The 13,041-nt window shown below is 32.8% G+C and overlaps 1 protein-coding gene across 1 annotated transcript; it reads right to left on the reverse strand.

Annotated features, from left to right (window-relative positions):
- Positions 1–7,721: 7,721 nt before the first annotated feature.
- Positions 7,722–11,056, reverse strand: LOC123664608 (aldo-keto reductase AKR2E4-like). Its single transcript, XM_045599126.1, has 8 exons — positions 11,045–11,056; positions 10,204–10,302; positions 9,884–10,057; positions 9,497–9,610; positions 9,348–9,410; positions 8,994–9,155; positions 8,450–8,653; positions 7,722–8,125 (listed from the first exon to the last, which is right to left on the reverse strand). Exons 1-8 carry the CDS (start codon positions 11,054–11,056, stop codon positions 7,919–7,921), a joined length of 1,035 nt encoding a protein of 344 aa, XP_045455082.1. The 3' UTR covers positions 7,722–7,918.
- Positions 11,057–13,041: the final 1,985 nt, after the last annotated feature.

The raw sequence follows: 13,041 nt of genomic DNA on the forward strand, positions 1-13,041 counted from the left end.
GACAAATATTTGAATGTTGTTGTTATTATGGCTATAAGTTAGCTTCACACTATTAATAAAGACATTCTGTAGTATATTTAGTACCTATCTGCATTGCACGAAATGAAGCTGGGGCGGGTCGCTAGTATGTTAATATAATGTTAAAAAAAGTTTAGAACACTATTTATCTTTGGTAGTAATATAGCATTTTGTTTCGAAATTTTGTTTAAATTTTGCAAGTGATTTATTCATAAGCCCACACAATATGTAACTTAATCATTATGACTACTTTACAAAGATAAAATTTGCTTTAAATACTTTAATATAATTATGACAAAGAGCCGAACTAATACCTATATAACATTAGTTATCTACGGTTAGTGCAGCCATTTTGTGGTCAATTAACCGCTTGTAGTTCTGTTATGACATAATTATTTGCCGTCGGAAATATATGGGAGTATATTGCGACGAACTCTGGTTAGTGCTGATAAAGATGATTTGTTGTTTGTCTTAAAAGTTAGTTACATTAATACGCATAAATAATGTTTTTATTAATTTCCTTAATATAGGTAGCATTGAATTAGTATTATGTAGCATTGAATAACTCGCACAATCAATTTGTCTTAGAACAATTTTTCAAGTTTCATAACACACAATTTCCCGCTGATTTCGTATCGCCTAAGCTTAACATAACAAATATAAAATAAAGTTTTATGAAATTAAATTCACTAATACAAACATTTTTTTGAAAACACTTTTAACTATAGGTATAACTTTGAAAGTAAAGTAAACATATTTAATTTGCTCGACAAATTGTTACCACTTACAAACCGTCACGTGTTCGTGGCACACATCGACTAGTATTCCATATACCGTAGTGGCACCAATGACCGACAAGAACCAATAACCGACACTTTATATTTTGATTCAATAAAATAAGACTAGGAAAACGATTTCTTAATATAGCAAAACTGTACCATAGATAGCATACTTTTGATTGGCTCCCAGTGACTTTTGAGCGATATCCGTCTTTTTTTTTGAAAATGACGGTGTGACAACTGATTGCGCCTGGAGTACCGGTAAAAATTACAACATTTCTTAGTGAAATCCTTAAGGAAGTGAGTACATTTTTTTTATTAATTATACTAATGTAGTCTAACATATTTGGATTTTATGTTTTTCACGGGTTATTATAAGAACTATACGATCGATTTTTGTTCTAACGAAAGTTTAAGGTTATTTTGATATTAGTATAATGTTGGTGTCGATCACTGGTTTTCATAAACTGACTTTTACCAATAATCGACACGGGTCGATAATAATTTTTTGAAAACATTTTTCATTTGACAAGCGAATATAGTTCTTCTTACTTTGCGTATTTGGTAGATATTTGAAGTAAACTAAACAAAGTCGAGAGACCAGTAATCGACAAGTGTCGATTATTGGGAAATAATGTGTCGATGATTGGTTCTTACAGATGGTTCCGAGAAAAAATTATACTCCCAACCAGTTAGAAAAAACCTTAGAAGCTGTAAAAAAAAAATGGCGAAAAGATTGCAGTCGCATACCATTTTTGGCGCGAACTTGTGGAGGCATATGCCCAGCAGTAGACTGCAATAGGCTGAAATGATGATGATGAAACTTTTTGATAATTGTTTGTTAATTATATTGACCCTTTTTATTATAATTTACATAAGTCTGTAAGTGTGTAATCTGTGTATTTTTATGATTAATACACTTCAGAAAGAATAATTGTGTTTGCAGGCAAACGAAGAAAAGCCGACTTCAACAACAACGTAGGTAGACGAAAAATTAGTCAAGTAAACGCATTATCAAAGATTACTCAAAAAGTTGTAATCAGATCTCGATGAAATTTAAATGTGACCACATGATAAACATCGGCTTTCGATTAAATTAAAAATCATTAAAATCGGTACACCCAGTAAAAATTATGCGGATTTTCGAGAGTTTCCCCCGATTTCTCTGGGATCCCATCATCAGATCCTGCTTTCCTTATCATGGCACCAAACTAGGGATATCTCCTTTCCAACAAAAAAAAAAAAGAATTATTAAAATCGGTTCATAAACGACGGAGTTATCCCCGAACATACATTAAAAAAAAATATATATATATATACGGTCGAATTGAGTAACCTCCTCCTTTTTTTGAAGTCGGTTAAAAATATGGACATTATACTATGGACAATAAATGAATACTTATTAAACTGTTAATTTTATTTTAACGACCCACTAAGGAGGCCGCGAATGAGTCGGTAATTGGTAACTGTCGATTACTGGAGATTCGGTGTCGATGATTGGAGATTTATACACTTTTTCCATTTTTAGGATTTTTTTCTAATCCGAATATAGTTAATAAAAATATTACATCCTATTCTTATATCAAGAATATACCTTACCATACTTAATCGTTACTTTTGGTTTAAAGATGACTAAATGACCTTTAATTTTATAAAGAAGCCCACTATCTCCTTAAAGTGTCGACGATTGGTGCCACTACGTTAATTGTGTAAATTAACGGTAGCTGATTTCGCGAACAGCCGTTCTGTTGTCGTGGTGCGTGTAGGTGCCTAAAACACCGACGGTTTGCGGGTACCATTTCCGCTCGGGATGGATATTTGTATTTGTACAAATATTTATTTCCGGTTTGGATGTCTATCAAGATGAACTGATTTCGCGTACAATCATCATCATCATCATCATCATCATTACAGCCTATACAGTCAACTGCTGGACATAGGCCTCCACAAGTTTACGCCAAAAATAACATGAACTCATGGGTTTTGCCCATAGTCATCACGCTGGGCAGGCGGGTTGGTGACCGTAGTACTGACTTTGTCGCACCGAAGACGCTGCTGCCCGTCTTCGGCCTGTGTATTTCAAAGCCAGAAGTTGGATGGTTATCCCGCCACCGGTTGGTTTCTTAAGTGCCAAGGTGGTAGTGAAACTGTTTTATCCCTTAGTCGCCTCTTACGACACCCACAGGAAGAGAGGGGGTGGCTGTATTCTTTAGTACCGTAGCCACAAATAATTAATAGTATTATTTTTAAACAACTTCAAAGGGTTCATAGTTCACATTGTATTTTTTTCTTTGTGTGTTACCTTATAATAGACGCTGGAGCTGGTTGATGGTTCTATTTTCTGCGTTTATTCTTTTTTGATCTGACCGTTTTTTTTTGTTTTGTTCACAAACATAATTATAATTATAATAAAAAAAAAACCGTTTTTATTGTATATTTTACAAGAGATAGATCATGAAATTACTAAAAAATATTTAGACATTTTGATAATTGCAAAATGAATGTAATTTAAATAAAAAATTTGCAATGTTACATTTTGTGCATCAAGTATGCCAATTTTTTAATTGTTAAACTGAAAAAAATACCCAAAAGAAACGATCATTAATTGTACGTAATAAACGAAACAAAATGGCATGTAAACGGAAAAGGCTGTATAATTAATTACGACGCAATAATGACTCTCCTCATTAAACTGAAGCAAGAATGAGATTCTCTTCATTATAATAAACTTGTTCAATTTTCACGTGGCTTTACGTTTTGACTGTAACATAGGACGCTCTTTTACGACTTGTTATTTGATTTTATTGAAACTACCGTTAAATTAGATATATTTTTGCGTTATACCATTATTTTGGTTGAAAGTAAAAATCCATTTGTACAATTTAAGTACAAACTGGTTTTGGGCAAAAAATTTTCTCCTGAAATAGCAAGTTGATGAGACATTTTGGCACAAATATAACGCTAGAATACTGATAAAGTAACTACTTAGACTAGTAAGTAAATTACTGCTAGGCCTCTTTCCCCATGTAAGAGAAGGATCAGAGCTTAATCCACCACGCTGCTTCAATGCGCGTTGGCGTATATATTCCCTACTATGTATGAGTAACGATCGCTATTCAGATGTACATGACAACAACCGGACCGACGGCTTAACGTGCTCTCCGAGGCACGGTGGGGAGACCCACAGGGAATGCATATATAATATTACACATATATTAAATTTTGCTATTAATTTATAGAATATTATTTTACATATATTTAATAAATAAGCATATCCGCACGATACCCGTAGTATACGGCGTATAATTATGACATTAGTTATTTCTCTCGCGATTTTTAAATTCAAATTTATTTTGTCATTTCTAAAAGAACGCTCTAAAAACAGCTCAGAGCGCTTGATCGAGAATTTTGACAAGGGCTAGCGAGAAAATTGTAATTTGGTTTTTTTTTAAGAAATAAAATTTTGAGTAACTAAAATATATCGTTAAATCGCTAAAAAATTAATGAAAAATTAAATTATTTAAGTGACGTTTTCGTTCGAAAGAAAATTCGAAATACTCGTTCTTTTATTGCAAATATTAATGATAGTAAGACGCTAATTAAAATGTAAGAAAGATAAGTATGACGCAACTTAAATTATTATTCGTTTAATCTACAAACAGAAAACAAGCATTTGTTTAACAAAATTACAAATTTGAATTCAGGATGTTTTTTTTAGGTTTTCACTGTGGTTATCGGAGAATCGACAAAAACAACTCAATGAACAACGAATTTATTTGCAAAACGTAACGTGTTCTAGCAACTTTCACTACTTTTATATACCTACTACCTTTTTACTTATATATATTTTTTTCAATATACTAAGGACTTAATTCGCCGCGTTGGCGCAACGATCACATGATGATCATGGTATTTTCACCAAATTTACCTATCAAAACATTCTATGAATCACACGTGTCGTATTCAACTGCTAAAAAATACAAGATAATTAAGATAAATCTGAAAGCCGTAATATGAAAGAAATGCATAAAAAGATTCTCCTTCAAATATAAAAACTTTAGCGTTGCGATTTAATTCATTTATCGAATAAATTTCTTCTGGTGTGAGTTGGAAATCAAATAAATCTATATTTGTATGGATATGTGTCGCATTATTCGATCTCGGGATGGGTACAGTTCCACGATCAATCTGTAAAAAGAGAACCGATAACTCTATTTTCGCTTAGGTGAGTTTCTATGTAGATAATTGTCACTATGCAAATACTGCTGATTCAGCTGAAGAATAACACTCTCGTAGACAGTCAGCGTGTGGATGAGTAGCTATTACAGCTACGTTTGTATTGTGACGGAGAGTCAGGAGAATTATTAGTTCATTCATTAGTTCTTTTAGCCAGTTACGAAATCCTAATCATTTAGAGTTGCGTGTGTGTGTGTGTGTGTGAAAGTGAGTATTCTCTTTGTGATTGCGTTTCGTCTTAGTTGAAGTGCCTCTTTATTAGGTGGTTATTTGCATTCAAAAAATTGCTTGTTTTGTTTTCAATTACCTTAAAAATATTTTGAAACAAATTTTGAACAATGGATGTTTTTTAAGAGTGTCTAACAAGGCTCGTTTGGCTGTGCATGGGGGGTGTTGGTTCCGACACTCATGTACGGAAGTGAAAGTTGGGTATGGCAAAAGAAACATGAAAGCAGAATAAATGCAGTTGAGATGAGAGCGTTCAGAAGTATGATAGGAGTTAAACTGAGTGACAGAATAAGAAATAGTGAGATAAGGAAACGTTGTGGTCTGAAAGAAGATGTAGTGACAAAAATTGAGAAAGGTATGTTTAGATGGTTTGGTCATGTCGAGAGAATGAGTGAAGAACGATTGACGAAAAAAGTGTATAAGGCAAGTGTGGATGGAAGGGTTGGAAGGGTAGACCTAGGCGGACGTTCCGAGACCAAATAAGGGACGTCTTGAAAAAAGGCCAGGTCAAGAGTACCCTAAACCGAAGAGCATGTATGAAGGGAATAATGAAAGTGGACGAAGCGAAAGAAGTATGTAAGGATCGTAGCAAGTGGAAAGAGGTGGTCTCTGCCTACTCCTACGGGAAAGAGGCGTGATTATATGTATGTATGTACGTATTTAATTTAATATTGTAACGATCCTAATTCGTGTACTCCCTCGACCAATAGGAATGCAGTATGACAATGTCTTGATGCAATGTGCATTGGCGGGAAATCGAGTTGACGTAAGCGTGTTTGGATCGGTAAAGAGGGCAGATTCCTTTTGGTATTAGCTAGCGAACGATAGTCATTGTTGAGTAGTTGAAACTCTCTCCATTTTCTGTCCTATATTTTGAGATAATATTTGAAATTCTTGTTAAAAGTGAGATTTAAGTAATCACCGATTTAGTTTTTCATATTATCTTTATTAGTTTGTTTTTAGTGACGGTAGTTTAAAAATAAATTGTGACATACCAACGAAATCCATTATTCTTTATAGTGAATTGTAATTAAATCCGTGTTATAATTAAATCTTTATTTTTCATTTTGCTTTCGCCTTTAATTTAACGCTATGAATAGTACTAGCAAAACTAGTTTTTAATAATATTAATAAGGCTTCTAATTCGACATATATAATATTTAAATATTTAACACTTAAATATTTCATTTTCACGATTTGCATATTTTTACACGATGCAATCTTCTTTCGTCCTTTAAAATTTATTTTCTCTCTTTCTTTTCTTCAATAAGGAAAATTACGGTCGCACAAGTCTAATATATTAAAGAAAATTTATGCAAATGAAAAATCATTTACTTCAAACACAATAACGTTATAATTATTCTTTTATATTTTTAACTGAGGTAGGGTACAGCAGGAAAATCCTGCTTAAAATATGGTGCTGCCGACTGGAGTAGTATCTCGACCTTACAGAAGATCACAGCTAAAAATACTGTTTTCAAGCAGTGTTGTTTCTGTTGGTGGCCAGAACTCCTGGGGGAATGGGATAGGATAAGGTAGACAATGCGTTTGCGATGCTTCTGGTGTTGCAGACATCTGTAAGCTACGATAGTCACTTACCATCAAGTGAGCCGTACGCTTGTTTGCCGACCTAGTTACACAACGCTTCAGCTTGTAATATCCCACTACTGGGCATAGGACTCTTTCCCCACGTAGGAGAAGGATCAGAGCTTAATCCACCACGCTGCTCCAATGCGGGTTGGCGGATATATTCCCTACTATGAGTAACGATCGCTATCAGGTGTACATGATAACAACCGGGACCGACGGCTTAACGTGCTCTCCGAGGCACGGTGGGGAGACCACTGGGACTGCACAAACACCCAGACCACGGCAAACACCTGTATGGCCAATGCAAATGTTTGTCATGTGCGGGGATCGAACTCGCAACCGCCATCGCAACAGATACAATCCATGGCTGTAACCGTTGCGCCAACGCGGCGTCAAGCGGCGGCGGTGAGTTGCATAAAAAAAAATATTATTATCAATTTGCGAAACTCTAAGTTCTTAGCTACGATGCAATAAGATCTTTTTTTTCTTATTAACGACCACAACATTTATAATACATACGTCATAATGAACTATTGTGCCTCTGTGTGTACTGTCATATAGTAGAAGAGCCGAACCTAAATCAACCTTGACCGAGCTGATAATAGAATGAAACATATTTTATAATAAATTTAGTATATTTAATATATTAAAAATGGGTTGCCTTAAAAAATGACTGTTTTTAATTGAACTGACTATTTTTAATTATTTTTAAAAAAATCTTATTTGTTAGTATATATTCTGAATGGAACGTATAGAATGTGCGGCCGTTGGGTTGCTTATTATTTACCTGGAGGACGAACTACTGGGTTGCCAGGTATATAGGTGTAACCCGGTGCAACCCAGAATCGTTAAAAAATAAGTTTCAATAAGTTATTTTTGAATTTAGATTTTAAAATTTTATTCATAAACGGAATAGGTATTCATAAACGGATAGTGTGTATTTTTTATGATAAAATATTACATTTAAATGACGTGGAAAACATACTTCAATCTATGCAATATGGGTGTTATTTTCACCAAATTTACTTATCAAAATTGTCCTGGAACTACATAAGATTATTGTATTTTTAATTTATTTTTTCCATCTCAAAGCCGTAATATGCAAGGATTGCATCAAAGGATTCTCCTTCAAATATATAAACTTTAACGTTGCGATTTAGTTCATTTATCGAATAAATTTCGTCTGGTGTGAGTTGGAAATCAAATACATCTATATTCGTATGGATATGCGTCCCATTATTCGATCTCGGGATGGGTACAGTTCCACGATCAATCTGAAAAATATTAAATGACTGATAAATATTTTTTTAGTTGCGTCTATGCACGTGTGAAAGTGAGTTAGGAGGGTATTTTTGAATTAAAATTTCCTTACGCTCGCTTGACTTAGGGAGTAAGCTGGTGGATGCGTGACAGTGTGATCGGGCGAGGCAAATATAAGTTGAGAGGGAGTTATAAGTTAGTAAAGATAGAAAGAGTTACGTTTCGTAAGTTTTACTTCAGTCGTGTGGTCTAAAGCACACACGTTTCTTTTTTTTAATTACCTGAAAAATATATGGAAGCAGAAATATTAAACAAGCAATATATTTAACAATACATACCAAATATCTAAGAACGATTTGACTGGGAATCTTTCCATATTTCAGTGCTAGTTGTACTAATATCGGTTCCTGAAAACTTGTCTCCACCGGGTACAATGAAAAAGGTCTGGGCACCATAAATCCGAAAGGTGCATAAGATAACACAGTTATGTTTAGACTTTGACAATATGCTACAAGTTCTAAGTTTGCGTACATCGGGTTAACCTGAAAGACATATAAATAATATAATTATTATTATTTATTTATTCCACGTATCTGTTTAAAGACCAAATCTTTTAGATAATAGTCAAATACACTTTGATTAATTATTATTTTGAATGCTAATAAATTCCAGTATCAGTTAGGTACTACTAAATTTTAACATCCTTTTGTATGCAACATATCATTATAAACTATATTTATTATTTTACTATCACGAAGCTCTAAAGCAGCAGATACGATTAGAAAAGATCTTTTACTATTTGTACAGATATCGCTTACACACGTAGAAAGCAAAATTTTTGACTAACGTTTATTAACAACAATGGCGTCATACATAGCGTACCTCAATTTCGTTTGCAGCAGGTATCGTTTCTGAATTGGCCAGTATTCTATTTATATGCGTACTGTTGAAATTAGCCACGCCTATCGATCGCGTCAGATTTAACTTCTTGACATCTTCCATTCCTTTCCAAATATCTAATATGTCATACTCCGGAAGATTAAGCTGGAAGAAAATATTTTTGAAACTTGAAATCGGTGAAAGATTAGACAAAAAAAAGTATAAATTTGAAAACATTATTACATAATAAGTAAGTTTGAGGTTGGTATAACGGTCGCAGCACTGGCTGTTACGATGGTAGTTTCGGGTTCGATCCCACGCAAGATAAAAATTTGTATAGGCCGTACAGATATTTACCGTGGTCTGGAGGTTTATGCCAGTCTGTGTTGGGTTAACAAAGGAATTTCCAACAAATTGCATCTAGAAATAATTATGCAGATTCAATAATAATTAAGTTTGCTATTATTTGTAGTTACTCAAAGTATAGTAATAAAAAAAAAACTTACTATATTATCTGGTGTTTGTATCAGATATAAATCTACATAATCTAACTTGAATCTTTTCAAAGCGGCTTGAAGCGATTCTAGTACTCCCTCTCTTGTACCGAGATCTGTTTGTAACTATGTAGTTCAGAAAAAAATTGTTCATTTTAACAATTTTATTAAATGTTGATAAATTAACTGTGAGACTTATAAGTTCTCCTTTCAAGTATTGTTATGTGCAATAAATTGCTTATTTAAACAAATAAAAATATTTTGCTTTTTCCTTACTTGGTCTAATTTGGTCAATTTTAAACTCGAAATATCTCTTAACTTCTCTTATATTATCAAAATGGTAAGATAAAAGAAATGGTTTGTTAAAAATATTGCAATTTCTACTCAAATAGTCTTTACCTTGCTAGTAATCCATAATTCCTCTCTCCTTACAATTCCGCGATTGATCACATCTATGATTGCTTCTCCAATATACTCCTCGTTTTCGTATATAGGTGCAGTGTCAATTTGTCTATAACCAGCTTCGATGGCTTCTATCACTGCAGGTTTCACAACCTGATCTGCTTTGTCTATCTTTTGAACACGACAAAAATTTAAACAAATTAATTTGTATCTATGTATCATTACCTATCTAATCTTTTCATTTATTTCGATTAGGTAGAGTTTATTGAATTAGTAATATGATTAAAAACCCTACGCCATAACACTTTTGAACTCACCTTTTCAATAGTATCAAAAGATATCATAGGCATTCTGTTACCATCGTTTAATAGTATAGTACCTTGTGATATCAAATGTGTCGCATAAACAGATGATACCTGTAATTAAATACTGTATAATATAACAGCCAATAAAATTACGAATTTTATTTGAATACACTTTAGTAGGTATCTATAAAAACTCTAAAATTCTGAAATAATTAATCGAACAAAATACTACGAGTACGCTTTAAAAATATGTTGTCAAGCTTTCTTTTATGTTCATAAACTTTTATGTGTCTGAGATTATAGGCTTAAAAAAAATCACTCGTGCTTATTATCTATACAAATAAATAAAATTGGAGTGTCTGTTTGTAATATTAAAATAACTGCTTTTTACTTAATATACGCGGTACATATCCCCAAAATAACGTAAGTTCCTTACGCCAGGCTTGACATTTGGCTGGGCGACCGAACTGAAAAAAATGTGATACTAAAACCGTAAGAAAAATATATAACGGAAGTGACGTAATATCAGTCACACGACTGTACAATATGACGTTTGTAAAACTAAAATATTACTAGTAAACTTTTTTTAAAATGATTTATGAAATTTATACTATCGACAAAAATAAATAAAGACACATGTTTTTTTATTTCACTTAATAGTTTGAATTATTATTATTATTATTTTGTTTGATTTATTTTATTTTACGGTATTTGTTATTTTCTAAAATACTAAATTTCCTAAGTACTTTTATGTACTTAGTTAAAAACCAATCAACCCAATATATAATTCAACATTTTTTTTTCTAATTGTGTTACTTCTATACTATCCGAACCGAAGGAAATTCGTTCCTACCTGGTGTCCCATGATACCACTAATTTTATTTACAATTTTTGTCTGTCTGTCTGTTTGTCTGCCTCTCCGTTTGTTCCGGCTAATCTCTGAAACGGCTGGACCGATTTCGACGGGATTTTTACGGGCAGATAGCTGATATAGAAAGGACTTAGGCAACTTTTATGTTCATTTTTTTTATAGCTTTGCGAACTGAACAATAACTATTTTGTTAAATTCCACGCGGACGTAGTCGCGGGCACAGCTAGTGTATAATAATATCAGTAGATACGTGTAAAACAGATCAAACTATGAATATATCTAACTTATATCGTATGTATATTGATTACTAAATAGTTAAAAAAATACTCACGCTCAATATCATTAATATTTTCAATGAAACAGCAAACATTGCGAATTTCCTTAAACACGTTGTTTGATAAATGTTTCATTTAATTCATACAATTATGAATCGTTACTACCTTAAGAGATATTAAAACATATAATAAATATGAATTCGTTTTATATTTACAGTGTATCGACTATTCATTAAAAATTGAACTTTATTATCTCATCCTAAAGTGATCTTCTGTAAGGTTCAGTACTTTTCCGTATCCGAACTGAATACTTTCCCTTAAAAGTATCCTGCAATGGCTCCAAAAATGTTTACCGAACAAGTTCAAGAACGCACCATTGATAAATAATAAAATTGTTAAGTCTATACTGTCGTTGCTAATACAAAACTTAGAATCACTTTAGTTAACTGAATTCGTGTATTTATATAAACTGAGCTCTCCTATCATCTTCTCACCTACAACCTTCGAGTATATATCATTTAGGTGCAATTAACCTACAATATGAATTTTATCATTCTTTGAATGTAATTATGAAATTGGCACTGCATTAAAAAAAAACAACACAAAATTTACATTAAACTGACTAAAAATAACTTTTAAATAGTCAATGCACTATGGAAGGAAGCATAAACTATCACCGTTAAACAATTGCTCTGTTAAAACGTGTCTAACACTTAAAGGCTTTCTATGTTGCTGCTCTCCAATACCGGGTGAAATAATTTATTTTAATCAATAGTTTTTTATAACACCGACATCTGTACCAGGAGACTCCGTTCTTAATTTAGCACAAGTCAATAAAAAATGTTCCTAAAGTAAGCAGTAAGCTACTTGTGTTATAGGTAACAGCCGACTGGTATTGTTACATTTTTTTTCGATAAACATACATATAAATAGTACATAGCTAGCTTAGATTAGCAAAACCCCCTTATTGGCGAACGTATTATATCTACAATCCCTAAATATATTGAATAAAGATGAAAATGTGCCAATGGCATATATTTGAGTGGAACTGGTATCATTAAAATTAGATAAAAAAGAAGTTTACGTGAATATGTTTATATGTATTTCTTGTTTACTTTTTTAACCGACTTCAAAAAAGGAAGAAGTTACTCAATTCAACCGTAGTTACCAAATTAACCGTATATATATATATAATCATCATAACTATGACACCTACAAACTTGAAATTTGATAGGTAGGCTCCTATAGGACACAGACATCCGCTATAAACGGATTTTACGAAACTCAACCCTTAAGGGGGTAAAACGGAGGTTGGAAGTTTGTATGAAAGTCCTATGTTTATGAAGTACGAGACTTGAAATTTAAAATGTATGCTCTACAGATGGTGAGGAGATATCCATATAATGTGTCTTTAAAAATCAACTCCCTTTTGGGGTTAAAACGGGGGATAGTAGGTTGACTCACTCATCACGAAATCTCCGAATCTATAATAGCTACAAACTTGAAATTTAGTAAGTAGGTTACTTATAGGGCGTAAACTATCGCTAAGAATGGATTTAACGAAATTCGACCCCTAAGGGGGTAAAACGGGGGTTGAAAGTTTGTATGAAAGTCCTATGTTTTAGAAGTAAGAGACTTGAAATTTAAAATGTATGCTCTATAGATGATGAAATGGTGTCCAAATAATGTATCTTTAGAAATCAA

The sequence above is a fragment of the Melitaea cinxia genome, chromosome 22, assembly GCF_905220565.1.
Source record: "Melitaea cinxia chromosome 22, ilMelCinx1.1, whole genome shotgun sequence".
In the NCBI taxonomy this organism is placed as follows: Eukaryota; Metazoa; Arthropoda; class Insecta; order Lepidoptera; family Nymphalidae; genus Melitaea; species Melitaea cinxia.